Source organism: Aethalodelphis obliquidens, unplaced genomic scaffold (assembly GCF_003676395.1).
Source record: "Aethalodelphis obliquidens isolate GAN/ISIS:26980383/991018 unplaced genomic scaffold, ASM367639v1 scaffold9, whole genome shotgun sequence".
NCBI lineage: Eukaryota > Metazoa > Chordata > Mammalia > Artiodactyla > Delphinidae > Aethalodelphis > Aethalodelphis obliquidens.
In genome coordinates, this window is record NW_020837953.1 from 24,344,675 (window position 1) to 24,372,428 (window position 27,754).

Sequence of the window (27,754 nt, forward strand, 5' to 3'; positions counted from 1 at the left end):
CCCGCACACTGCCACGAAGAGTAGCCCCTGCTCGTTGCAACTAGAGAAAGCCCGTGCGCAGCAGCGAAGACCCAACACAGCCAAAAATAAAAATAAATTTATTTTAAAAAGAAAAGAAAAGATAATGCAAATCAAAACCATAATAAGATACTACCTCACACCCAGCAGTTATTCCACTTTTGGCTATATACACAAAAGAAGTGAGAACAGCGTCTGTAATAGATATTTGTACACCCATGTTCATAGTATTATTCGTAATAGTCAAAAGGTGGAAGCATCCCAAGTGGATACATACACAGTGGAATAATATTCAGCATTTAAAAAGGAAGGAGATTCTGATACATGCTACAGCATGGATGAACTGTGAGGAGATTATGCTAAGTGAAGTAAGCTAGTCACAAGATGACAAATACTGTATGATTCCACTTACATGAGGTACTTAGAGTAGTCAAATTCGTAGACACAAAGTAGAAGGGTGGTTGCTAGGGATTGTGGGGAGGGAAGAATGGGGAGTTGCTATTGAAAGGGTATAGAGTTTTAGTTTTGTAAGATGAAGAGTTCTGGAAGTTGGTTGCATAACAATGTGAATGTACGTAACACTAATGAACTGTACACTTAAAATGATTAAGATAGTAAACTATGTTGTGTGTATTTTATCACAATTTAAAAAATTTTTTTAAAGGCAAGATATCTCGTTTCCTGTTTCTTGAAGAGATTGTTGGTGCTATAAAATATTTTCAATTCCTAAGTTGGCTGACTGCTTGTAGTTTGCTTTCAACTCTTTTATTGATTTGTTGATTTGCATTTTAGGGAAGAAGAAGGTGAAGAGGAGGAATTTGGAGACTTTCAGCTTGTCCCAAATGATAATGAGTTTGATAGTGATGAGGTGAGTTTGAAGGGGACAGAGTAATCATAACCGAACTCCATGTATCGCTGCTGTGTTTGCTTGTTTTGTAGTTTGAGTTCTTGAGAATTCTGTTTGGCATGTTATCAGAAGCAATTTCCTAGAATCAAATGTTTGGGCAGAAGTTTATAAATTCCTGTCTTAGTTGAGGACACATTTTATTCTGTGTAACTTTGCATGTGATACTATATGATTTTGCAGGATGAACACAGTGACTCTGACAATGAAGACCCAGCACTAGAAGACCATGAAGATAATGATGAGGAAGACCTCCTGCAGCAATCCGAGAAGTTGAAAAGGCAAATGTAGGTGTTATGCCCCTTCCTTCAGTTGCAAGAAAGTTCTCCTGACAGTTGAGTTGTAGCTTGCTACATTTGCTGGTTCTATTTTTCCTTTTTGTGGTTAACACAGATTGAATAGAAGCCATTTACGTGGTATCTCTTGAGTATTCAAAGATGGTCACGTCCTCAAGTGATTCCTATACTAAACATCCCTAGTTCTTCAACTGTTTCTCACGTGACATTGCTTCCAGACTCCTCACATGTATGGAAACTCTCTTTATCTTCACGTGTGGTCTGACCACCGCTCTATGTAGTGGTACAACCACATCCCTTGTTCTGGTTGCATACTACTTTATAAAGTAACCAAAGAGCATAAGAGCTGAGTCACTGTAGATCCTGAGGATCTTGTAGATGACTAAAATTCCCCATGCCTTTTTTCCTGTGAATTACTGTCATTCAGGTTTTCCTCATCCTAGTCTCAGGCAAATGACCCCCCTTTATTTTTTTAATATTTTGTTGTCATTTTGATCATGAAAGTAAGCCATTTATTTTGGAATATTTCAAAGAATACAGAAAGACATAAATAAAAAGTCATCCAGGAACTTCCCTGGTGATGCAGTGGTTAAGAATCCACCTGCCAATGCAGGGGACACAGGTTCGATCCCTGGTCTGGGACAATCCCACATGCCACGGAGCAACTAAGCCCGTGCGCCACAACTACTGAGCCTGTACTCTAGAGCCCGAGAGCCACAACTACTGAGCCCGAGTGCTGCAACTACTGAAGCCCGCATGCCTAGAGCCCGTGCTCTGCAACAAGAGAAGCCACTGCAAAGAGAAGCCCGAGCACCACAACAAAGAGTAGCCCCTGCTCACCGCAACTAGAGAAAGCCCGCGTGCAGCAACAAAGACCCAACGCAGCCAAAAAAAAGAAAGTCATCCATGTCCACCGTCCAGGATATTTTTGAAAGTGGTGGTGGTGGTTATTATTACCTCATAACTTTTTTTCAGGCATGTATTTTTATGTGGTTGAGATCTGTACAATTTTTTTTATATGTACAATTTTGCATCTTGCTTTTTTTTCCTACTTACCATATCTGTAAGCCTTTTTCCTTGATATTGAAGGTTTTATAAAAACCATTTTAATAGGTATTCCACATTTTATTATTTGTAGATGACTTTTGGAATTCAAATATAGGATATCATATTGATCCTTATTAGATTTATTTTGTTGTTTTTAGCCCATCATTCCATTCTGTTGAGATCAGTTTGGGCTTCTAATTTGTCACCTGTCAAATTAACTATTCATACAGCTTTGGGCCATCTATAGATTTTTTTTCTAAGGCAATGGTTCTTAAACCTTATTTAACTATAGAGTCCTTTGTTCAAATGAAATCTTATAAAGAATGGCAGCTAAAAATTGAACTGCTCAAAGAGGGTAGATGGGAAGATTGAGAAGCTTAGTGGCTATTGGCCCCTGAAGGAATTCTTCAGGAACCCTAGGAGTTAGAGGAACTCAGCTTTAAAATAATAATGGAAGTCTTTCATAAAAAATCAGTCTTCGGGGCTTCCCTGGTGGTGCAGTGGTTGAGAGTCTGCCTGCCGATGCAGGGGACACGGGTTCGAGCCCTGGTCTGGGAGGATCCCACATGCCGCGGAGCAACTGGGCCCGTGAGCCACAACTACTGAGCCTGCGTGCCTGGAGCCGTGCTCCACAGCGAGAGGCCGCAACAGTGAGAGGCCCGCGCACCGCGATGAAGAGTGGCCCCCGCTTGCCGCAACTAGAGAAAGCCCTCGCACAGAAACGAAGACCCAACACAGCCAAAAATAAATAATAAATAAATTTATTTTAAAAAAAAATCAGCCATCAGAAAGCCATCAAGCTTCTGCCACTCATGACCATAGGTGACAGCACTTTGAACTCAGATGACAGCAGATTTGTTCTCGATGTGAGCTGAAGTCAGAAAAACTAACTTGCAGTGGTTTTGATTACTACTAACTCTGAGCTTCAGTCATACCTCTAACTTGAGGGTCAAGATTTGGCAGGCTGTAAGAAGACTACAGTCTATTACCTTTCCATACTATGCTATCTGTAGTCTGTCTCTTGAAGCTGGTAAGCTTAAATACAAGACAAAATAGTTTGAACCTTCTAGCAGGTGTGTCCCAAATATATAGAGGAGATTGAGAGTTCTGGCTTTAGAGTCAGCAACCTAGGTTGAATCCAGGCTCTGCTGCCTCCCAGCTAGCTGTGTGACCATTGGTAAGTTGTTTACTCTCTGAGTCTCAGTTCCTTCAACTGAAAATTGAAAGGAATAATAATACTCCTCCCTGAGATAACGCAGTAATGCTCCAAAGCACAGTTATTGGCACACAGTATATATTAAATAATAGACTTTTAAGTATTATCAAAATGTATTATTAATTAAATCTTATTGTTATTAGAGATGGCTCTGTGTTCTGCTTTTCTCATTGCTGTGTGTATATTCATTGTTGTATTTTCTAATTTTCAATTTTCCAGGAGATTGAAGAAATACCTGGAGGATGAGGCAGAGGTGTCAGGGAGTGACGTGGGAAGTGAAGATGAGTATGATGGGGAAGAGCTTGATGAATATGAAGAGGATGTAATTGATGAATTACTTCCTTCTGATGAGGAACTGCAGAGTCAAATCAAGAAAATACACATGTCAGTATCCCAGCAAGCCCTTCTGAATAATGGGGTGTGTCTTAAGGCAGGCCCTATAACCAGCCAGAGTGGTCCTGGTTTTGAACACCGTATTTCTCCTGTTGTAGGAAAACAATGTTGGATGATGATAAACGACAGTTACGTTTGTACCAAGAAAGGTACCTTGCTGATGGGGACCTGCACAGTGATGGTCCTGGACGAATGAGGAAATTCCGATGGAAGAACATAGGTATTTTGATTGTTGTCTTTAGAAGCAAATTGTACAAAGGTACATATTTGTCCAGTTTAAGACAGCAAGAGGAAATCAAAACTATAGCAGGCAGCTGTGGAGGACCTTGCCTTGACCTTTATTTTCTGTTAATGGATAGGAAAAGCTTGTGTCAGTGTATTGTAAATGAAAAGGGTTCACTTGTGTCTGTTGAGACACCCTCTCTTGTGGGGAGTGCAGAATGCTAATAGCCTTAACTCTTTGCTTTAGATGATGCTTCCCAGATGGACTTGTTCCACAGAGACTCTGATGATGATCAGACTGAAGAACAGCTTGATGAGACGGAAGCCAGATGGAGGAAGGAGCGAATTGAACGAGAGCAGTGGCTTCGGGACCAGGTAGGAAGCCTGCAAGAAATTCTCCTATTCCGACCCTACTTATGAGGTCACTCCGTCACCCAGCTTGTCATGATAGTCGTCAAAATCTTGGGCAATATATTGCTGTCCCCTTTTTTTTTTTTTTTTTTGTGGTACGCAGGCCTCTCACCATTGTGGCCTCTCACGCTGCGGAGCACAGGCTCCGGACGCGCAGGCCCAGCGGCCATGGCTCACAGGACCAGCCGCTCTGCGGCATGTGGGATCCTCCCGGACCGGGGCACAAACCCGTGTCCCCTGCATTGGCAGGCGGACTCTCAACCACTGCGCCACCAGGGGAACCCTGCTGTCCCTTTTAATCCTTGAATTTTCTTTTGTGCTTTGAGAAGGTTACCATGGGCAGTTCTAGTCATGTTTTTATCCAAAATCCTTTTTTTTTTTTTTGGTCTAAAGCAACAAAGAGTTGCAAAAAGGAAAACAAATGCTGTCCCAAGTACTCTAGTTTCCAGGCTATACTAATTATTTGGGGGAGCTGTGGGCTTCTGTTAATGCTGTCTGATTTTTATTTTCAGGCACAGCAGGGGAAAATTGCAGCTGAAGAAGAAGAGGAGATTGGGGAAGACAGTCAGTTTATGATGCTGGCCAAGAAAGTTACAGCCAAAGCTCTACAGAAGAACGGTGAGCTCTTAGTCCTCCTCAGGGTCTGGCCCCCGGGGTTGTTAGTGCTGGAGCCTTAGAGGTGACTCCAGCCTTCGGGGGCTGGTGCAGCCTACTCATGGGCCGGCGTCGCTCCGATGGGGAGAGACAGTATTCTTTCCATCTTAGACTGTTGGGCAGTCGACATTGTGATTGTGAGTATATGTAGCTGGTTTTGCTTTATGTTCTAAGGCAGCTCGGAGGATTGAATTCTGGCTTCTTTATTCAGTTGCCCAGGATTATATACTTAAGTGTTAGAGCTGGAATTTGAACCCAGATATGCCTAACCCCAGAGCTGATGCTCTTAAACACTCCTTAACACTCCTACCACTCTTGTATTTTCTTATTATTACTGTTAATTAGACAGTAAGTTCAGCTGAGTTGTCTGTCTTCTCTTAAGCCACTTAAGTGTACTTTCAAGTCATGATTATAAAATAATCAGAGTTCCTATGGCTTTAGTTTATTGGTTTAGTTAAAGGCTTGTTAGCTTGTTTAGATTTAAAAGTAATTCTACGCAGCTTTGTCCAGAACAAGCCTCTCTGTCTTTTCTTTTCAGCCAGTCGCACTGTGGTTATTCAAGAATCAGAGTCTTTATTCAGAAATCCTTTTGAAGCCACCAAACCAGGAAGTGACAACCAGGTTGGTTGGGGACCTTGTTAGCCTGATGTCATGATCTTCAGTGTTATAAAGGCCCAGGTCAAGTTAAGGGAATGCTCTTTCATTAGGGGAGGGAGGTGGCTGCAAGAAATGGAAGGAGATGTCAAAGGAGCCTACCATTTCTTTTCTACTTGAGCAGGATAGGACTGTGTCCCCTCAATACCTGGTGGAGGCAGGGAGGCGCTGACTTCTCATTCTTCCCTTGGCACTTGGAATTTGATACCAGGAATTTGATGACTCTTCTTTCCTCAGCTGAAGACGGGCTCACTGCTAAACCAGCCCAAAGCTGTGCTTCAGAAACTGGCCGCCCTGTCTGACCTCAACCCTAGTGCTCCCCGAAATTCAAGAAACTTTGTCTTCCACACACTTTCTCCTGTCAAGGCTGAGGCAGCAAAGGAATCATCTAAGCCTCGGGTAGGGAATTTGAGAACTGATTTGGTGAATCTCCACAGCAGAGTGAATGAATGAATTGAATTGAATTGAATTGAATTGAAAAAAATATATTTCTGGCTTAAAGGCTTAAATGCTGCAGTGTTAATCTTGCACTCCCAATAAGGTACAAGGGGATTGCTACCTGCAGTAAGTAATCAGCTTTGAAACTTGCCTGGAAAATTTCTTTCTTTTTTTCTAATGATCCGTGATTTAACTATGAGCTGCTTAAGGGCTAAGTGAAGCTAAGTACTTGTATGAAGGTCTTGAGTTGGCTCTTTCTCTGCTCTCTAGGTAAGGAGAAGGGGTCCGTCTTTAATGACATCCCCTTCACCTAAGCGCCTCAAAACAGATGATAGCGCTTCAGGATCGAAGCAAAGCATCTTCAGATACTTGGAAAGCTAACACCACAAGGGCACCGGCACCTGTGTTGAGACTTCGTTGAGAAGTTTCTGGCATTGAAGGTTGGAATCGATGCTCATGTGGATTATTCCCCCTTCCTTCATAATCAATGCATTAAGGTTGAGGACAGAGATTCCAGTTCTTTCCACTGCATGGCTCTGGACATCTCTTTCCTAGTATTACTTCCTGGGTTGGCCACTAACTTAATTCTTCAGTGTTTACAACATCAACTTATGGGATACCTGGGTGTCCTCCATTAAATATTTGACATTTTATCCTAGCAGCTTCCTGGGTTGATAACTTTTGGTGAAAGGGGTGATTGGAGGAAGAAAAAGTGTGGCATGACAGAAAATTACAGACAGCAGTGAACATCAAAACTGGGATGACTCCTTCACACCCCTATGATCTGCACCATGGTGACCAGGACTCAGTGAAAGAGAGACTTCTTAGAGGATCTAGGAATCGACACATGGGCTGTTTTATTAGTTTTGCCCCTTCCATTTTCTTTTATGCCTCTTCCCAGTGCAGTCTCAACTTTCCAATTAACCTGTGCTTCCTTTATAATAAGGACTCAAACTGGTACCCAAGTCAGAAGGAGCGACTTTTCTGGAGTATGAGGATGAAGATAAAAGGTTACATCCAGGGTCCATAGACATTAGATATTCCGTGGGGCAGAGAGCTCTCTCTTAGGACTAAATTTTCGATTTGAAGCACTGTTGCTCAAGGACCTTCCTTCTCATTCTGACTGGAAGAGTTATATATAATCATTATTTATTGCATTAAACTGGGTTGAGTACATTGCCCTGAGCAGAGGACAATTTAATACTTCATTACTTATTTTGAGAAAAGATCATCTTGGAGTTTCATCAAAATATTGTTAGGATTGCCACCACTCCCGATTTTCCCTGAACTACCATGAGGCTGTCAGAGTTTTAGACAGATTTTTTTTTTTCCTCTCAGAACCAAGTGTCACTGCTGCTTTGGAAAAACATTTCATGTAAATACTGTGGTTTCACTGTCAGGAGCTGGACTTGGGAAGCTGGATGAACCGTGCCAGTTTTTCACTGGCAGATAAGGAATACCAATTTAACTGGTGGAATTAGGATATAGGTTTTCTACAGTTGCTTGTAATATGCAAGATGCTGACTTTGCTGGAATTTACATTTGTATATTTGTAATCTTGTAATGGTGAAAATGTATATAAAGATGTTTTAATATGTATGTAGTTTTTCAATAAATCCCAATGCCTTGAAGGCAGGATTTGCTGTCCAGATTGAATGCTCATTCTTAGGTCAGAGCCTGTCTGATGTTGAGCATTTTGTTTTCAGGGTATCTGTCTCTCAGGGGAGGCCTCTGGGACTGGAGTGAGAGGCTGCTGCCATTGTCCCCTCACTGTCTTCTCAACTCTGGTGAATTGATCAAATTAACTAACCAAGTAGTTTGGGTTCAGTGCAGGTGAGGAGAGTTTACATAAATGGTGCCTGTTGTTATAGCCCTTTGATTGGCAGACGTGGGTCCAAGGTGGGCATCATTGCCCCTTCCTTTGAGCTCTCTAAACAGTGGCCAAGGCTAGGCAGCCCTTGCTAAGCAATAGAGAACTAGGGAGGAGGGCTGGATATTTCTCCCCTTTTGCTTTCCCATATCCTTTTTTGGCAGGGAGAGATGGAGAAGAGTATTAGGATTGAACACTAAGGATAAGAAAATCAGTGCCTGAGAAATCTAGGGAGCAAAGGGTTTCTATTCTAGGCTCCAGAAAGAAAGCACTCTTTGGAGAAAGAAAAGTTGAGTCTTAAGCTCTGGGTCGCTTTTCCCCATGTCAGTGTAACTGTCAGAAGGCAAGCTAAGCCTTGGTAATAAGATTGAAGTGGAGAGTCGGGACCTGACCATATGACCTGTGCCCAGAGCACTGAGCCTCCAGCTTCAGCTCCATTCTAGGGAAACTGAAGCCCAGGGCCTGTGCGGTGGCTCCTGGTAGGACTCAGCTTCACTAGCTTGGAAATTATCTGCCTGGAGGGATGAGAGCACGTGAGTCTGGGCGATGTTCCACACGCTGGGGTAGGGACACATGGTGTTTACTTCATTTAAACAATTCAGTCCACAGCTGCACAAACCATACTAGGGTCTCTTCCATAAAGCACCAGGTTATACTCACCAAAGCGCTGTAGAGACAAGGTACTCAGCTTCCTGTGCAAATTCTCAACTGCCTCTCTGCAAACTTTACCCCACTTTGAGAATCTCTAATGGATCAATGTGAGTGTTTTCGGGGTTTTAGCTCCCAGAGATATATGTAATGTCTCTTGGGGCTTCCTGTCCCCCAAGTGGAGCTTGTACACCGCAGAATAGGGGAGAGTATTTCTGGGAGGAATATTGTCATGATACTCTCTGATTGTATCATCCCTGAGATGGCATTATATCTTCTACCTTTGTGTCCTACTCACTGCCTGGCACATGGTCTGGAATGTGGAATTGCCCAGTAAAGGGTGAATGAAAAATACCAAACCTTTCAGAGCCTCCATTTATATCTATAAAATGAGGATAGTCATTCATGCCTGTCTCAGAGTTGCTGTGAGGCTTGTTGGAAGATGTATGTGGATGCATTATGTCGAACACTACTCTGCAAGCATATGGATTTGCCAATATTACAACTGCATCATGTTTTGTGGACCACTCCTCCAAGGCCTGTTGTCTCATAAGCATCTCAAACTTGACATCTTTAAAAATGTGATGTTCCTTCTCTAAAAATGCTCTTCCTCCTGTGTTTCCCATTTCACTAAAAGGTACCTCCACATACCCAGTCACTCAGGCTGGAAACCCAAAAGACATTCTCGATCCCTCCTTCCTTACTCCCATAATCAAGCAATCTCTAAATCTTGTTATTTCTACTTCCAGATTGCATCTTGAATCACCTCTATAGCCGATGCTCTAATCCAGGATTCCATAATTTCTTGCCAGGGTGTTGGCAGTAGCCTCCTGATCTCCCCACTCCCATTTTTGCTTCCTTTCCATCCAATCTGTGCACAGCAGCCAAAGGGCGATATTTGCATAATTAAATAGGAGGATGCCACTCCCTCACTCAAAACCTTTTCTGTCTTCCAGTGCACTCAGGATTAAGTTCAAACTACAAGACCCTCCATGACATAGTTGTGCCTCCCAACCTCCTATCACCCTCTGTTCTCCATTCACATTACACAAAGCTTCAGAGCCTTCCACCCCTTTTTTTCAAGTGGACTTCTTTCTTTTTTTTTTTAAATTTTCTTTATTTTCCTTATTTTTTATTTATCTTTTGGCTGCGTTGGGTGTTAGTTGCGGCATATGGGATATTTTGTTGGGGCATGTGGGCTTCTCTCTAGTTGTGGCGTATGGGATCTTTCATTGCAGCGCTTGGGCTCTTCACCGCAGCACGTGGGCTTCTCTCTAGTTGTGGTGCGAGGACTCTAGAGTGCACGGGCTTGGTTGCCTCACAGCATGTGGGATCTTAGTTCTCCAACCAGGGCTTGAACCCGCATCCCCTGCATTGGAAGGTGGATTCTTAACCACTGGACCACCAGGGAAGTCCTCCCTTCATTTTAGAAGGAACCACAGTCTGGTGTTCTTGATGGCTGGTGGGGTAGAGGTGGGGGTGAAGAGGCAGCTCTCAGCTCCAGGCTGGAGAATCACTGGGCCCAGTCTAAGGGGTGGAAGGTGCAGGGTCAGGATTGGGAGTGAGTCCTGTAGGTTTTTCAGTCCCCATCTCTTTTTCTCAGAGGCTGAAGGAAGGAAAAAAGCTGACTGCCCACCCCTCTCTTTGTTTGTCTTGTCTAACTTATGTTATTTATCAAAAAGACAGGTTATTTGGAAAACCAGATGGACCCAGGCAAAAAATCATCTGGGTTTTCCCAATGTGAAAAATTAGGTTCTGGGGGCCCAGGAGGAAAGGCATATGAGTGTGTGTGTGTGTGTGTGTGTGTGTGTGTGTGTTTATGGTTGGGAGGGGGTGAGGAGTATTGAAAGTATTTTATGTCTCTGTAGTCAGACCCGGAAATCCCTCCATAACATCCAGGCTTTCCCCCTCCCTCATTTTCCTTCAAGTTCTTTATGATTACAATCTAAATGAGAAAACTAAAATCTGTATATTGGTGGCTGGGAGTGCTGAAAGGTTTAATTGGCCAAGAATGAGAACATGTCAGGGCTATAGCAGAATGGCAGCCGACGGCTTTCTCTAGCTCTCCTGCCCTCGCCTCCTCCCACAGATCCACGGGCTTACTGAGAGTGTCAAGGTACAGAGAGGTTTCTAGAGCAGAGACCCGGTCCGCCTCTTGTCCCTTCAATGTTATCATCCCAGAATGATCACAGCAGTTATGGAAGTTAGACATTAGGGGAAGAACTTACCCTTTCATAACTTTGTGATGATATTATGGCCAAAGAACACTGGGGGTTAAGGGCTGTCTGTCCATTAAATATCCAGGGAAGGAGCTAGCTCTGTGGCTACAACCAGGAATTTTTAAAGCTTGTGGTTCTGTTACCTCTGGGCAGCAACATTATTAGGAAGGAACTAAAGCAGGAGGCTATGGAGGCATGACTCTTGGCTGCAATAGAGGAAATGTTCTGGCTGAAATCATAGAGAGAGCCCTCTCTCTACGTACACACATGCACATTCACAGAACAGAGCCAAGACCCTTTCTGGCCTGAAGAATCTTTGGCAGCAGCAAGAGCACTTGTCCCATTTTGAGTGTCATTTGTCACTGAGCCCTGCCCGGCCCACTCACCCATTGTCACAGTGCCATCGGACTGTGATAGCCACTTAATAACTTGATCTCATCTGTATAATCTGAGTTAACTAGCTCCACAGTTGTGAGGATTAAATTTGAGAAATTTGTAAAGTGTCTGCCTCCAGGTCCAGCACATAGTAAATCTCAGTGAGTGCTTGTTGAATGAATGAATCCGTGAATTGGAGCATTAAGGCTCCCTTGACCATTTCCAAAAGTCAGTGTGTAACAGCTTGAATAACAGGCTTGTGGGCTGTCCTGTGGAGCCTGGAGCCTGAGGCATGATCTAACCCTGCCATTCATTTAACATACGTTTAATGAGTATCTGTGGTATGTGGGGTAGACCCCGTGATGTACCACCCTATCCCCTTTAGTGAAGGCTTTGCTGGCCCCTCTGCAGACGGCCTTCAGTGAGGGGACGGCCTCAGCGGCAGAGAACCCCTTACCCAACGCTCACGCCCCATTCCAGCACAGCCCACATCCAGTGATGACAGGAGTGTAAAGGCCTGGCCACCTCAGCTCATTTTGGGACAATTCTAAAGGGCCCATTCTCACTTCAGAGCTCCCTGGGGGGTTGGCTGAGGCTGTCATGGACCTGTATTGGTAGTTAGCTCCTTTACCCTCACTTCCACAGACGTTGATCCCAAGGGTGGCGTCCTAAACTGTCTGAGTCTGCTTCCTGGGGAATCCAGCCTATGAGTGTGCTAGTCCTGGTGGCCAAGGCTTTAGGACAGGAAAGGACAGAGACTCCTTTGCAGTTTCCAGCATTTGTTTCCAGCGCTGGAGATGTCCATGCTGCCTTTTTATGTCCACCAGAGGGCAGCAGCAGCATAGCAACCCGTCCTCCTGAGGCTCAGTGGGGTGGGCTTGGAGGTCTTTCCCCCAGCCCCCTCCAATTTCCCACCCCTAGTACTGAGTATTAGGCAGGATCACCCTCCTAAGGGAAGAAAACTTTGGGAAACTGTCTAGGCCTTAGTTTTGTCAGTCTCAACACAGCCCCCTCCCACCCCAGTGCCAAGGCCAATCTGTCTTCCTAATGCGGACCCCACCCCCCTCCTCAGTGGGCAACCTCCTTGCCCAGGATCTCCCACCTCTCCACACTCACCATCCACAATAGATTTGTTTTCTGTGTGACAAGGTAATTATGAGCTTGGGGATAGGAGGCCCAGGGGCCAGTCTGAGGATGGTCACTTCAATCTGGTTCTCCCTGTTCTGCTAACATTATTGATTTTTTAGTTTTATTTATTATGATGATTTTTCTGTGTGAACTGGCTCTGATGACATGAGGTATGGAGGTAAGAGGGCAAAAGCGAATTTATTCTTGTCACAATTTAGCTTCCTGAAACCACCCACCCGACATTTTTTTTTTTTTTTTGGTCTACTGGTTTTAGCATCTTTGCTTACCTGCCTTCATTCTGTTCCCTACTCCCCAAATTTCTCCCGAAGATTCTTCCAGGAATTGGAGCCAGGTGTGGCTAGAGAATGCCATTAACTTATCAGCAAGCCTTTATTGCATTCCCATTACTAGTCAGTTATTTCTAGGTTAAGCTCCCAAACTTCCTGCTTCCTTCTCAGCCCTTCCCCTGGGGCAGTCCTGAGACAGGCCAAGCTATGTGCCTTTTTTTTTTTTTTTCTGCAGGAGTTTCTCTGGCTGTGAAATGGGTACGAGGAAAACCTGACGAGGAAGCTTTCAGAGAGGGAGATTGAGATTGAGTGGAGCCTATTCAAAGAGCATGCCTGCCTGACCTTCAGGCTACTAAAGGCCTCCCATGGTGTACTCTACTTCCTTATGGAGAACGGGAGGGGCAGGGTGGGACGGGGCACGGTGATTGCCCGATTGCCGTGGGAATCAGCTGAGGCCGAGGGCGATTTGTGGAGCCACGTTCCCCCAGTCTGTTTTCTCTGTGTGTGCCAGAAGAATGAATAAATCATTGTTCAGGGGTGGGATGCAGCTGCCGGGCTCCTCCCCTCGGCACATGCCCCGACTCCAGCTCCTCCATTGAGGGCTGCTGGAGCAGAGCAGTTTATACACCCAGCTCCCCAAATCCTATTGAGGCCTCCCCCTCCGCACGAGCCACCGGCTTCAAGCCCATTCAGCCTGGCCCTTTGTGCTGGAGGTTAAGTGGTTACATGTGGGGGGCACCCAGAAAGGACCTGTCAGTCCCTGAAAGGCTGTGCTGATAGCGTGCCCTCCTACTGATGAATGGGTGGGTGGAGGAGAGGTGGGCGGCCCGAGGGTGGGGTGGAGGAGAGGGCAGGGGGATTATGGAGCCCACGGAGGCAGCTGCTAGGAAGGGGGTGGAACAGGCACTCCCTTCTCTCATTCTCCCTGCAGATCGGCTTCTCTACCTCACTCTGTTGTGGGCTCTGGGACCTTGGATTTGGCTTCTCTGGGCTCCTGGTGGAAGAGAGGCTATTTACCATTTGGGTGCATTGGGGAGAAAAAGTCTATGCTAACTTTCAGGCTTCCAGCATCTCCAAAACACACCTCAGTTTCTCCTTTTTCCCTTCAGGGTCAGGAGGGAGGATGCAGGGGGGCTTGGGAAGAGAAATTCATCTCCCAGGTTAATGTGGAGCAGTACATTTGGAACTGCCCCACTGAGCTTTAAAAGCTTCCTGGGGGGCTTCCCTGGTGGTGCAGTGGTTGGGAGTCCGCCTGCCAATGCAGGGGACGCAGGTTCGTGCAGGTTCATGCCCCAGTCTGGGAGGATCCCACATGCCGCGGAGCGGCTGGCCCCGTGAGCCATGGCCGCTGGGCCTTCACGTCCGGAGCCTGTGCTCCGCAGCGGGAGAGGCCACAGCAGTGAGAGGCCCGCGTACCGCAAAAAAAAAAAAAAAAAAAAAAGCTTCCTGGGAGGTCCCTCAGGAGCTGTTCAGGGTGGATGGTTCAGGGCAGGAGAGATCTCAAACTGGGTATATTACAAAGATTTTGTTGGAAAAGGATGATTCTAAGGCTTAAGACAAAAAAAGCTGTAAAACTTCAGATTTGATGTACCAGCCCCTCATTTTACAGCTGAGAAAACAGCCATGTTGGGGGTGGAGAAGGGACACATCTTACCTAAGGTGATCACACATCAATTTCTGGATAGATGAGAGTGACACTTTACCTTTAAGGGGTGGTAGAGAAATGGATGAACAAAACAACTAGGTCACCAGCTTCCTAGGCCTTCCTTTGCTGAGCTGAGCTAATTCTGGAGAATGGTTTTTTTCTGCCTTAAGGGCTCTCAGGTACTTCAAAGGTCCTCCAGGGCTCTGCCTGGCCTTAGGAGCCCAAGTAACAGTGTTCACAATTTTAATGTTATTTAACAGTGTTCAAGGCATATTATCTTTATTTAACCTAAAAGAGTTAAAATGCTTTGATTTGTCCAAGTTCCCAAAGCTATGTGGGAAGTTGACAGGTGATATGAGCTCAGGAAAAGAGAAGAAAGCAGGTCACAATGGAGCTTGTCCCCCAGGATTAGATGCCTGTGCTTTGTTTTGATGTGGAATCTTTGGGGGCTTCCTCAATTATTTCCCTGCCGTTCACAGGATGAAGCCCAAGCTCCTTGGAACGCAGGTCAAGGCCTTTCACAACTGGGCCAACTTTATCCTCCAGCCTCACCTCCCATCTCCATTTCCTCCCAAGCTCCAGACACACTGGGCTCCTCTGTGTTATCTGAACACGCACACAGCATACAGTTTCCGCTGCCTTCTGCTTTCTCTCGGTGAGCTTCTATTCATCCTTCAAAACCTGGCTCAAATATCACCTCTGTGAAGCCTTTTCCTTCCCGTCTTTTGGGCTCATTACTTTTGCCTTCTAGCTCTGTTGTAGGACCTATCACGTTGTACAGCCCACTCTTTTCTATTTCCCTTTCTAAACAGAGAGCTCTCCGAGGCCACCACCACTTCTGATTTTGCTCTTAATCCTCAGCACATTACCTGGCACAAAGTAGCCCTGTATAACTGTGTCCTGAATATGAATAAATGAATGGGAAGGGGCAAGGTCCTTGAGATTAAAACACCTTGATCCTAGCCATCTCTTTTTTCCTGGGAGTACTGACATTGAGAAATTATCCACCTATAGAGGAACTCATGCCGGTCCTATTCCCTGAAGTAGAAATTCCTCTCAGCCTCCCTTGTCTCCTTGCCTCACATCCCAGGCCCCTAGGGCCTGGATCTGGCCACTCACTGCTAGCCAGTCTTGGCTCTGACATCTGTCTGCTCACCAAGATAGCGAATCACTTTCCACTGCTAGATCTTCATGATGGGCTGGCCTTCTGCAGAGCCCTGTTTGGGCTGGTACTGTCCATCTCTGGTGATTTCTGTGTCCCTGCCAGTTAAGTCCCTGCAATCTATGTAGCTGGGTGGACACAGCTACAGACACCCCTTCACCTGGGGTGACTGATTCCCTGGCATCCTGACTGAAGAAGCCTCTGGTGACTGAATAACAGACATCTGTATATCTGCTTTTCTGTGGTCATGGATGCCCCTGCCTTCCTGGGGGTTTTTGTTCTCCAGGCTCCCAGCTCTCTTGAAAGTCATGGAGCTGCCAGGACCACTGTCTGAGCACTTACTGCATTAATTATACGTGCTAGAGTATCCCACCCAAGATTATCCTTGCCTAAGAAAAGAGAAGCTACATTCTGATGCCCTTGGAATTCAATTTACCTGTCAGGTATTATGTTGTTTAGAGATAATCAGCTTTATAGAACAATGGAGTGACCAACTGATGACTCCGCTATGTCAGGTTATTGCACGCTGAGTAAAATATAGGCTTTAGATCAACAATCAATATATAATTCTTGTTTTTTTTGTAACCAGAATACATAGGAAGAGGTAGAGGTAAGTGTGGCATGTTATGTGATTGTACCTAATGACTTTCTCCGGAGAGTTTGCTTCCTGTCTCTGATATTCGACATTCTGCGGTTCAGGAGGTTTTAGCATCTAGGGAGAAATGTTTCTAACCAGGGAATGCAGAGACGATTCCACTGCGTTTTGGGCTCCTCGTAATACTAGAGGAATAGAAGAAAGGAGGTCACACTTGTAGGCTGATAATGGCTATTAAGGGGAAACAGAGTTGCTACTAGTTAATGAGCGCTGAGAGGTGCCTCAGTGGGACCCAGGGGACCACCTTGTGCTCTTGTATTAATCAAGATTCTTTTGATTGCCAGTGAAAGAAATTCCACTCAAGTTAGGCTTGGCAAAATTAGGGTCTTGCTGCAAGGTATACCAAGGCCTCAGGAAACAGGGACAGGACCATCACCAGGACTTCTGTCTTTCTGTGTCTGTATGTCAGCACTATTTTCTCCTACTACAGACTGACTTCTATTTGGCAGGAAATGTGATTGTTACAGCCCTAGGCTCACATCTTCCCTGCTTTGTCTTCCTTTAATTTTATTTCAAAAAGTCCCAGAGAAGGACTCTGACACCTAGAGTGGGAGTCCTATTCCTAGATTCATCAGGCTTCCATATGACCCACCTAATTAGAGCTGGGAGAGACAGGAGAGGTATGAGGAGGAGCTATTCAGGGCCCACCAAACAAACAATGAGATTTTGTCGTGACTTTATGACATAGGAAGACCTGTATCACTGCAGACCACCAAAGCTCAGAGACTTTACAAGTGAGGATTTGGGTCACCTCATAAGGAAAAAAACTCCAGCTGAAGGTAAGGGGAACTTGCAGTGGATAAGGGAAAAGCGAGACTAGTTAGGCCTCAGAACCTGGTGTAGAAATGGGGCTGAGGTCTCCACGTGTATATTTTTAGCTGGGGGAGTGTCCAAAGCTTGAGTTACTTCTGCCTTTTCCTTTTTATTTCCTTTTCCCTCTTAAAATAGGAGTTGTCGTAATCATGAAATGTTTTTTTTTTTCTCTTCCATTTCCCTTATTTTGTATATAGGATTTGTTGGTGTGATTTAATTTGCCATTTAATCTCTAGGTTGCAGAATGGTAAACTGGAATTAAGTTGGAAATGGAAGAGGATGCCTCATTATGGAGATCAGACTCAAATTCTTCTTTTAAAACAAAAAAAGCAAAAGAAAGGGAGGCGGGAAAGACAAGGGTATTTTTAACGTATTATGATTCAAAGATGAATCCATAGGAGTTTCGTTTTGTTTGTTTTTAATTGGTGGCATGGAGGGGGTAGCAGGAGGAAGGTATAGCCAATTGCTTGGTTTACTCAGTAAAGCTGGGGGGTAGGAAGGGACCTCCTGGAAGCTCATGTGCCCTAAAGGCTAAACTTGTCCCAGACTTCTTTCTGGGGCTGCCTCTCCCTAACAGCAGCCAGTGCTTTTGGTCTTATCATTAGAGTAAGCAATTACTCTGTTCAGTAAGTGACTTTAATTAAACGAGCACAAAAGGAACATATAACTTCAAATTGCGATAGATGCTATCAAGAAAAGGATCAAAATGCCCTGGGATAATATAAAAGGGGGAACTAATCCGGCCTAGGAGGTCAGAAAAGGTTTATCTGAAAAGAGATCTTAAATATGAGAGGGGGAAGAGAATTTTGGGCAGAGGGAACAGTGTAGCAGAAAGAAGCATGAGACCCAGTTCCAGAGACTGAAGGGCAAAGGCTGAAGCTGGAGAGATAGAGCAGGATGCTCAGAGCCCTGCGGCTGCAGCCTTAGGATTTACCCTGCAATGCGAAAGCCATTGAAGGGTTTTAGGCAGGAGGGTGGTGACATGATCAGATTTTCATTCTGAAAATGTCACTGTATCTGCAGTGAGGAAAACCGATCGGAGCGACCCAGTAAATGCGGTTAGGGAATTAAACAGGACCTGCAAGGCTTCGGTCCAGGCTGCCGAAGGCGGGGGAGGCGATTCCGACGCTCCGGCAGGCGCGCGGCTCCGCGGAAAACCGAACCGGCACACGTGGGCCAGGGTGCCCCGCCCTGCCGCGCTGACGCCGCCTGACTCGGCAGTCCCGGCTTGCATTGGGCTCACGGCCCGGGATCCCACACCCCACGCGCCGGTCCGCGTGGACGCCCAAGCCGAGGGATTCCTCTACCCTCCCCTCCGCCCAGCCCCGAGGGACGAGTTCCCGCCGCGGGCTCTCGGAACCAGAGCCAGCCGGGCGGGGCGGCGCCTCCAGGCCGTGAGTCGGGGCCCGGAGCGGGAGGGTTTGGACCCTAGCAGGGGCGGGGGTCACAGCCTCTGCCCAGCTGCCTCTTTTGGAGAGATTAGGGATGGACGGTCAGTATCCTCTGTCTCCTGGGGGTAGTGTCCCTCTCCCGCAAGGCTAGGCAGGAAGGGAGGCCGCCTCCCCCCATCCTTACAGAGCGCTCTCCCACACACAAATTGTGGATTAGCTTAGAGAGAAGCCTGATCCTGGGGTGTCTCGGTTCCCATTTTACCGTCTCCGAGAACCCCTAGGTCCTTAGCAAGACCCCCACCTCATTCCAGCTGCCTTCACGGCCCCGCCCAAATTTAGAAAATAGAAAACATTTGGGCGGGGACATCTCCAGGCACCTTGCTTAAAGGGATGGAGTCTGTAGATTACGAAGGGACTGTCCCTACACCATTGCCCCCAGGACTTCTTCCCACCTGGATGTGGGGAGGGTCCCTGCCACCTCCACTTACGCTCTCCCTCACTCTTACTGATCCCCAGTTTTTCTAATCCTAGTAGTTTATGGTCAGTAGGAACTTCTTGTCAATTTAAACCCTAATTTTGGGAGAAGTCAGTTATTGGGGAGGAAAGAATAATGTGGTGTGTTCTCTCTCTAGGGCCTCAGGATGGAGCAAGCCAGAGGCAGGGACCCGGGATAGTACTATACATGGAGGGAAGGGGCAAGGTCAGAAGAGACGCTTGTCAGTGGGAGAAGGGCTTCCTCACTGGGCAGAGGAGGGAACCCAACCCAGCTCTTCCAGCCCTGGGCAGTCAGCAGTAGCCTCTGCTACTCTTGGCCGTCTCCCTGAGCATAGATAGCCCACTGCAGTCCCCCTCCCCCATTCACTTACTCACTCAGCAAGGATGTGCTGATGTCTGCTTAGTGCCACGTTCTGTGCTGGCTCCTGAATATGATGGAGGGTATATAGAGGAATTCCATGTCTAGCTAGGGAGCCAGTAAGCTGCTATTACAAGATAGAAAACAAAAACAAAAAAAAGCTGAATAGACATTTATTGATCATAAACTATGTACCGGGGACAAGAAACAAACATGAATAAGACAGCATATACCCAGGGCAGTGGGGATCCTGAGGAAGGCATAGTTAACTGTGTGTGTTTGTGTATATCGGGGCAGTGGGGAGGATATCAGGATAGCTTCAGGGAAGTGGGTGTACTAGAGCGGCGTTTTGAAGTATGAAAAGGAATTTGCTGGGTGCAGAAGGGAAGAGCTTAGAGGGAAGGGGAGAGGAAGGATATTATAGGCCCAGGGAGTTGTATGAGGAGAATAATGGTGTGTCTGGAGATCTCTGAGCAGTGTGGAGGCAGAGTGGCAAGAGGCAAGTCTGGAGCAGTGAGCAGGGGCCAGAAGAAGCACGGCCTTGCAGGCCGGAAGAGGGTTAGCGGGAGGTTAGGGAGGGAGCCACGACAAACTTACATTTTTAACTAGAGGCAGAGAGATCAGAGGACAGCCTGCCTCAGGGCTGCGGGAAAACCCTGTGAGGAGACTGAATCAGCAGTCAGAGAGGGAAGAGGAAGACCACCAAGGGAGGTGTTACCAGAGCCAAGGGAAAGGAGCAGCCTTGTCCCTGCTGCTAGGCTGCCTCTACTCCAGGCACCCCACCGTGTCCTGCTCTGACTCATTCTCTGCTTCCCTTTGACAGACCAGATGTTTGCCATCCAGCCAGGGGTAGCTGAAGGGGGGCAGTTCCCGGGGGACGCGCCTCCTGGAGTATGTCAGCCCGAGCTTCAACCAGACAGCAACTCCAACTTCATGGCAAGTGCCAAAGATACCAATGAGAACTGGCATGGGATGCCAGGCCAAGTGGAACCCATACTGACGAGGAGCTTCTCTGAGTTGCCCTCTGACAACCAGGCCTTCCAGGATCCTGGACTCCCTGAGGGGGAGGTCCGCAGCCCACCAGAGGGGGCAGAGATCCCTGGAGCTGGGCCTGAGAAGATGGGTGGTGCCAGCACAGTCTGCTCCCCTCTGGAGGACAATGGCTATGCCAGCAGCTCCCTGAGCATTGACAGCCCTAGCTGCAGCCCTGAGCCTGCCTGTGGGACCCCTCCCGGCCCTGACCCTCCAGCTCCCCTTCTGCCCTCAGTGGCCCAGGCCATACAGCAGCTGCAGGCTCAAGAGCGCTATAAAGAGCAGGAGAAGGAGAAGCACCATGTGCACTTGGTGATGTACCGTCGCCTGGCCCTGCTCCAGTGGATCCGGGGCCTGCAGCACCAGTTGGTTGACCAGCAGGCCCGTCTGCAGGAGAGCTTTGACACCATTCTAGACAACCGGAAGGAGCTTATCCGCTGTCTCCAACAGAAGGCAGCACCATCCACACCCCAGGACCAGGGCTAAGGGCGTCTCTGTACAGGGGTGCAAGGGTTTATGTATATATTTGCAGGCATGTGTGTGGTTGTGCACAAGCAAGTACAGATTCTTTGCTGGTATGAGTGCAGGGAAGCATAAGTGAGTATGTCAGTGCTAGCATGTAGGCAGATGCGCACAGGCCACGTGAGAAGCAGCAGCCCTATGTGTGAGTATGTACGTATGTGTATGTATAGTATGTATGTAGGAGGAAGTAAGTTTGTATATGCATGTGTGGATGGGTACCCCACGGTGTGTGTTTATGTGCATGAGTGAAGATATATATGCAAAAGATGTGTGTTTCTGTATGAGTGAGTTTGAGCGTGCAGATTTGTGGTGGGTGTTTGTGAGTGAGCCCTTGTGTGTGCAGGCCTGTGTGTAGGGGTGCATGTGTGCAGGTGTGTGCATGGGATGTGTACATTAGGAGCATGTATATTTGCAGGCTGACTCTGGAGCAAGTGTGTGCAAATACATGTTCAGTTGCACACGTGGGGCCTCCATGCATACCTTATGTTACCCATGGTCTCCACTAGCCTTTTTTCTCCACAGGGTCCCACTGCTCCCTGGAGAGAAGGCTAGCCTGCTCTCATTATCTGAATGCTGTGGCTGAGCCTTTCTCTTGGATTTCTCGGCTACCTCTCCTTATCCCTCCCCTTCACTCCTCCCAGATCTTGCTCTGCTAAGGCTGTTGTCCCTGCTGGTGGATTTGCTGTAGGAAGTTAGGTCGCTACTCTGGCCTATTATGGCTTTTTGGCTGCAATCTTGCCAAGGCAATTGGTAGCGAACTGGTATCAGGGAAGGGAGCTAGAATGGTGATGGACACCATGGCAGGCATGGAGGCGGGATCAGAGGAGAAGATAGGGGACTGTCCCACTTGAACTCAGCCATTGGGCACGTGGGAGATGGGGATGGGGGAGATGATGATGGCAGAACCCTGAGAAGACTAGGAGAATGGGAATTCTACAATACCAGTTCCAAACAAATCACACCTCTCCACTGCAAGGGAGCTGTTGCAAACCATATTGATTTAAGCTTCTGATGAAAAGGAATCTGTGTTAATATAATGTCATATGTCAACTACACCTCAATAAAAAAGAAAAAAGAAAAGGAATGTGTGCTTTCTAAGCTTGCAAGGAGTGGAGAGGTGTTCCAAGGCTGCTGGAGAAAAATCTTACTTCCCTCTCTGTGCTTCTACTTGCTGTGCCTCTCTGGCTGTAGCAACATTAGGTGTCAAATTAATTTGGTCAATTTCTCTGAAATCAGACTGTCTGGGCCAGGAGGAGCCACAGTTTGGCTCTCCAGAGTGGGCAGTGGGCAGTGTCGGTCCAGCCACTGGAAGCTCTTAGGGTGCTGGGCCATACCCTCTTCTGTGAGTGCATGGGCTTGACAGGCCCCAGCAGAGGAGAGGCTCCGTGAGGTGGAGAGCGGGTGAGTTCTGGAGAGAACCAAGGACTAAAGTCGTTGAGCTCCCTGCTTTGCTTTTGGGAGCCAAGAGGATGCAAAATCCTTATAGGTGAGCAGTGACACAGAGGTCACTGATGCCTCTGGCCCTGTCTCCCTATCTGTAAAATGAGTGGGTGCATAGGTGAGAGGTATAGGGAGTGACGCTGAAGCAATGGCCCTGGGAACTCTGCGTCTCACTTTTGCATGTTGAGTGTGAACCTGGCCTCTGGACCAACGAAGATGAACTGGGGCAAAGAAATTCATTTCTTGGGTTTGTGTTTCTATTCTACCTGTTGTTAGGTGGCCTCTTTTCCTCACTGTCTGAGCTCCCCTTTTGAGCAGGGTTCTGGGCTGGGAGCTGGGGCGCGGGTGTTGGGAAAGACACTGGGGGGAGGAATTCAGTCTGCTCTGGCTGGCAGTCTCATGGGGGGATATGGGGAGGTGGATGTGGGGGGAATCTTTCTTCAGGGGCCTCTCAGTCTGACGGGGCCTCTGCCCAAGAGCCCCATATGGGATTGTCCTTGTCCTAAGGCACCTTTGGGCCTGAAAGGGAGGGGCGTCAATTGTGAGGGACACATGTGCACCTCCGACACTCCTATATCACACTCATATACTCAACCTGCCCTGGAGCCACTACTTCCCTGAAGGGGGGTCCGATTGTGAAAGACTGAGTCAGGGTCCTTAGATGGTTCTGACACAGATGTAGTTATAGTACATGTACATGACTTCAGATATTTGTTGGCGCCAATCTAGATTAGATTTTCTATTTTACATTAGTTTGTATGATGATTCATAAATTAGTTTCTAAAAAATTCAATACTTTTATAAAAAAGTATATTACAGTTGACCCTTGAACAACACAGGAGTTAGGGGCACCAACCCACCATGCAGTCGAAAATCTGTGTGTAACGTATAGTCAGCCCTCCACATACGCAGTCCTTCCATATCCATGGTCTACCTCCTTGGATTCAACCAACTGCGGATAGTGTAGTACTGTAGTATTTACTACTGCATAACAAATTACCCTAAAACTTAGTGACTTAAAACAATCACAATTTCTGTAGGTCAGGACTCTCTCAGCGAGCTGCAATCAAGATGTCAGTCCAGGGGCTTCCCTGGTGGCACAGTGGTTAAGAATCTGCCTGCCAATGCAGGGGACACGGGTTCGAGCCTGGTCGGGGAAGATCCCACGTGCCGCGGAGCAACTAAGCCCGTGCGCCACAACTACTGAGCCTGCGCACCTAGAGCCCATGCTCCACAACAAGAGAAGCCACTGCAATGAGAAGCTCCTGCACCGCAACAAAGAGGAGCCCCCGCTCGCCGCAACTAGAGAGAGCCTGCACACAGCAACGAAGACCCAACGCAGCCATAAATGAATGAATGAATGAATGAATTAAAAAAAAAAAAAACACCGCATACTGACCTTTTAAAAAAAAAAAAAAAGATGTCAGTCCAAGGTCCCTGGTCTCCTTTGTTGGGAGCATTCAGTTCCCGGAGGGCTGTAGGCTGGAGATCACTTTTAGTTCCTTCCATGTGGGCAGCTTGCTTCATCAAATCACGCAAGCCAAGAAAGTTACAGAGTATTAACAAGACAGAAGTCACAGTTTCCTGCCACCTAATCACAGAAGCGACATTCCTCAGTGTTGCCATATTTTATTGGTTAAAAATAAGTTGCGGGCTTCCCTGGTGGCGCAGTGGTTGAGGGTACGCCTGCCGATGCAGGGGACGCGGGTTCGTGCCCCGGTCCGGTCTGGGAAGATCCCACATGCCCGCAGAGCGGCTGGGCCCGTGAGCCATGGCCGCTGAGCCTGTGCGTCCGGAGCCTGTGCTCCGCGATGGGAGAGGCCACAGCGGTGAGAGGCCCGCGTACCGCCAAAAAAAAAAAAAAGGTTGCTTAAAGGGAGAATATTACACAAGGCTCTGAGTACATGGGGGGGAGGGGTCATCAGGGGCCATCTTAGAGGCTTCGTGCTACAGGAGGCATATTTTGATTGATCAGATAAAGGCATATTTTATTGATTGTTTTAAATTATACAAATAAAAATTAATTCTACTTATAAAAATGGAAACATTTCAGAGAAATCTAATATTTCCTTTTATCCCTCCCCAACAAGGTATATATATTTTAAACCTCACAAAGTATACTTCTTGCTGAAACAGTGACCCAGGACATTAATAATTCTTGTTATCTCAACATTTGACATTTAAACAGAAAAGATACTGGACCAGTTTTTTTTTTTTAAGGTGTGTCTCATTATTTCTTTTTCTTTTTTTTAAAATAAATTTATTTATTTTATTTATTTATTTTTGGCTACATTGGGTCTTTGTTGCTGCACGCGAGCTTTTTCTAGTGTGAACAGCGGGGGCTACTCTTTGTGGCGGTGTGCGGGCTTCTCATTGCGGTGGCTTCTCTTTGTTGTGGAGCACGGGCTCTAGGTGTACAGGCTTCAGTAGTTGTGGCGCACGGGCTTAGTTGCTCCGCAGCATGCGGGATCCTCCCGGATCAGGGCTCAAACCCATGTCTCCTGCATTGGCGAGCGGACCCTTTTTTTAAAAAAAAATTTATTTATTTTATATTTATTTTTGGCTGCGTTGGGTCCTTGTTGGACTTTCTCTAGTTGTGGCGAGAGGAGGCTACTCTTTGTTGCAGTGCGTGGACTTCTCATTGTGGTGGCTTCTCTTGTTGCGGAGCACTGGCTCTAGGTGTGCGGGCTTCAGTAGTTGCAGCACATGGGCTCAGTAGTTGTGGCTCGCGGACTCTAGAACGCAGGCTCAGTAGTTGTGGCGCACGGGCTTAGCTGCTCCACGGCATGTGGGATCTTCCCGGGCCAGGGCTCTAACCCGTGTCCCCTGCATTGGCAGGCGGATTCTTAACCACTGCACCACCAGGGAAGTCCTGATACTGGACCAGTTTTAATAAGTTCCATTTATTAAGAGACGTTGTTCTAGCAAAGGGCTGTAACTAGATTTGAATAACTTTAACTGTGAGGATTTCTAACAAGACAACATCAAGCCCTCAGAGCACAAGAGGGTGAATTTTCAGAAAAGGCCCCTTTCCTGAATGCATGAAGGCTTTTCTGAGTAAAACCGGTGGTTAAGAGCACAGACTCAGAAGCCAGACCCCTGGATTTGGATGTTGGCGCCATTTCTTTCTGTCTCTGTGACCTTGGGCAAATCAATTAACTTCTCTGTTCTCCAGTTTCCTCATCTTAAAATGAAGACAATAGTAGTAACTACCTCATAGGATTGTTGCAAGGGTTAAATGGATACATACTATGCAAAATACTGTACCTGGCACATAGTAAACTATGTTAATGAGAATTATTATTATAGATAGTGCTTTTGTGATGCACACTTAACTTTTTCACAGAAAAACAATCAAATTTTTCCTTAAGGAGTCTGAATCTAAAATTTAAAAGACATCATTTTAAAAAGGATTTTAAAAAATAAAGCTGCCTGGGCTTCCCTGGTGGCGCAGTGGTTGAGAGTCCGCCTGCCGATGCAGGGGACGCGGGTTCGTGCCCTGGTCCAGGAAGATCCCAACATGCCGCGAAGCAGCTAGGCCCGTGAGCCATGGCCGCTGAGCCTGCGCATCTGGAGCCTGTGCTCCGCAACGGGAGAGGCCACAACAGTGAGAGGCCCACGTACCGCAAAAAAAATAAATAAATAAAGCTGCCTAATATTCCTCTCCATAAGAGAGCTTTCTGAGCTGAGAAAAAGGCAAAAGCCAGACCAAGTGTGGTGAATTGCATGTTGACAGGAGCCCTGCCAATCCTGGGTTTAGGGACAGACCCAGACCCTGGTGTGGTGGTGGGTTAGGGAAGGAGCTTGACAAGAGCAGGAAGTCAGGGCTGGAGCCAGGCCAGCAGAGTTTGGGGCCGGGATGTTGAGGCAGGACCCCAGTGGATGAGCTGACTCAGCCAAGAATTGCTGTTTCCAATCAGGCACGCTGGCCATCAGGCCTGATAGTGGGAAGCTCTGAGGCTACTGCTGTACCTGGGTGGAGAAGACCTGGTCCAGAGACTGTCTAGACTGCCCCTGTTTCTTTACCTGTGACAACTGTACAGACCGAACGAGGAAATGGGTCTGAAGATGCTTTGTATGCATTAAAACAATCAAGGCCCCCCTGCACAAAGCCCTACAGTGCCAGCCCTGCCCTTGAGCAAGTCTTGCCTGCGCAGGTAGATAGGACTTGCATCCAAAAGACTAATGCATTAGCCGCTCAGTCAAGGAGAGGGGGGAGCTGCAGCTGCCCTCTGTGAAGGTCTCTGCCGGAGACTTCTTGGGAGGTCTTGGGAGGTTGTTTTAAAGTCACTGAGTGGGGATTTCTTAGTCCCTGGGCCAGTGAGAAGAGTGGGGAGGTTCCATACACTAGGGAGGGGTTTAGCCAGTGAGCCACCTTCCCCTTCCTGCCAGAGTGAAACCCCATGACCAGGAGCAGGGAAGTCTAACTCAGGTTTCTGGTCCTACCTGAGGAGACTTGCTTAATAGGAGGAATGAGGGATGAGGTTGGGGCTGAGACCCAGAGACCCACAGGTCAAGGCACACACAGCAGAGGCCTGAGCAGGCCCGAGGGACAGGAGGAAGCATGGAAGGGGTTGGCAGGGAGGTAGTGCAGGGCTGGGTCCTCTGGGGAGAAGAAAGGTCTGGGTCCATGGAAACCTTCTCTCCAGGGACCCCAAATAGGTCTGCACCATCAAGTGTTGTCAGAGGGGATGGGATTAAAACCTGGGGTGCAGGGAGGCAGGGAGTGAAGTGGGAATGAGGAGTGTAGGAGTTACGGGGATAAGGAGACTGCAGAAGGTAGGTGGGCTCCCAAGCCCTAGTAGGTGTGGCATATCATATCGGAGCTCTGTGTACAGATGGTGCCCGACTTATGATGATTCGATTTATGATTTTTTTTTAAGATTTATTTATTATTTATTTATTTTATTTTATCATTTTTGACTGCGTGGGATCTTCATTGAGGCATATGCGGGATCTTTCCTTGTGGCACGCCGGGCTCTTCCTTGTGGCGCGCAGGCTTCTCTCTAGTTGTGGTGTGCAGGCTCCAGAGCGGGTGGGCTCTGTAGTTTGCAGCACGCGGGCTGTCTAGTTGAGGCGCGCAAGCTCAGTAGTTGTGGAGCACGGGCTTAGTTGCCCCGTGGCACATGGGATCTTAGTTCCCTGACCAGGGATTGAACCCGCGTGCCCTGCATTGTAAGGTGGATTCTTTACCACTGGACCACCAGAGAAGTCCCCAATTTATGATTTTTTTTAAAAAGTAACTAGAAATATCCTAGTATATTGTACTTCGGAGATAAAGAGTCCTTTGGGCATTTAGATCCCTACTTCATCATCAACACCATCACCACACACACACACACACACACACACACACACACACACAAATCAACTATTTACACATGGATTAAAAAAAATTACTCTTGTGCATGAACAAAAATGAAAACACAAATAAATTAAGGTATTCCAAAACCTTTTTCAC

The 27,754-nt window shown here is 47.1% G+C and overlaps 2 protein-coding genes across 6 annotated transcripts in view; both read left to right on the top strand.

Moving 5' to 3' along the window:
* CLSPN (claspin) overlaps positions 1–13,197 on the top strand; it is a 33,950-nt gene extending 20,753 nt beyond the window's left edge. Inside the window, exons 17-26 of one of the 5 annotated variants that reach the window (XR_003433319.1) lie at positions 811–886; positions 1,106–1,209; positions 3,701–3,865; positions 3,973–4,094; positions 4,344–4,471; positions 5,020–5,125; positions 5,700–5,782; positions 6,053–6,214; positions 6,524–6,693; positions 13,016–13,126. Coding sequence is in view for 3 of the 5 variants with exons in the window: in XM_027109126.1 (XP_026964927.1) it covers positions 811–886; positions 1,106–1,209; positions 3,701–3,865; positions 3,973–4,094; positions 4,344–4,471; positions 5,020–5,125; positions 5,700–5,782; positions 6,053–6,214; positions 6,524–6,634 (1,057 nt within the window). In the remaining 2 variants the exon portion in view is untranslated. Of the gene's footprint in view, positions 1–810; positions 887–1,105; positions 1,210–3,700; positions 3,866–3,972; positions 4,095–4,343; positions 4,472–5,019; positions 5,126–5,699; positions 5,783–6,052; positions 6,215–6,523; positions 7,903–13,015 lie in introns of those variants that run through there. The other 4 variants (XR_003433320.1, XM_027109126.1, XM_027109127.1 and 1 more) reach the window with 4 other exon arrangements.
* A 960-nt stretch (positions 13,198–14,157) lies between these two features.
* Positions 14,158–22,318, top strand: CUNH1orf216 (chromosome unknown C1orf216 homolog). Its single transcript, XM_027109129.1, has 2 exons — positions 14,158–18,449; positions 20,123–22,318. Exon 2 carries the CDS (start codon positions 20,128–20,130, stop codon positions 20,815–20,817), a length of 690 nt encoding a protein of 229 aa, XP_026964930.1. The 5' UTR covers positions 14,158–18,449; positions 20,123–20,127; the 3' UTR covers positions 20,818–22,318.
* The last annotated feature ends 5,436 nt before the right edge of the window (positions 22,319–27,754 follow it).

Bases quoted from the DNA above. Each gene is read 5' to 3' on its own strand.
- CUNH1orf216 (XM_027109129.1), top strand. From the start codon at position 20,128: ATGTTTGCCATCCAGCCAGGGGTAGCTGAAGGGGGGCAGTTCCCGGGG.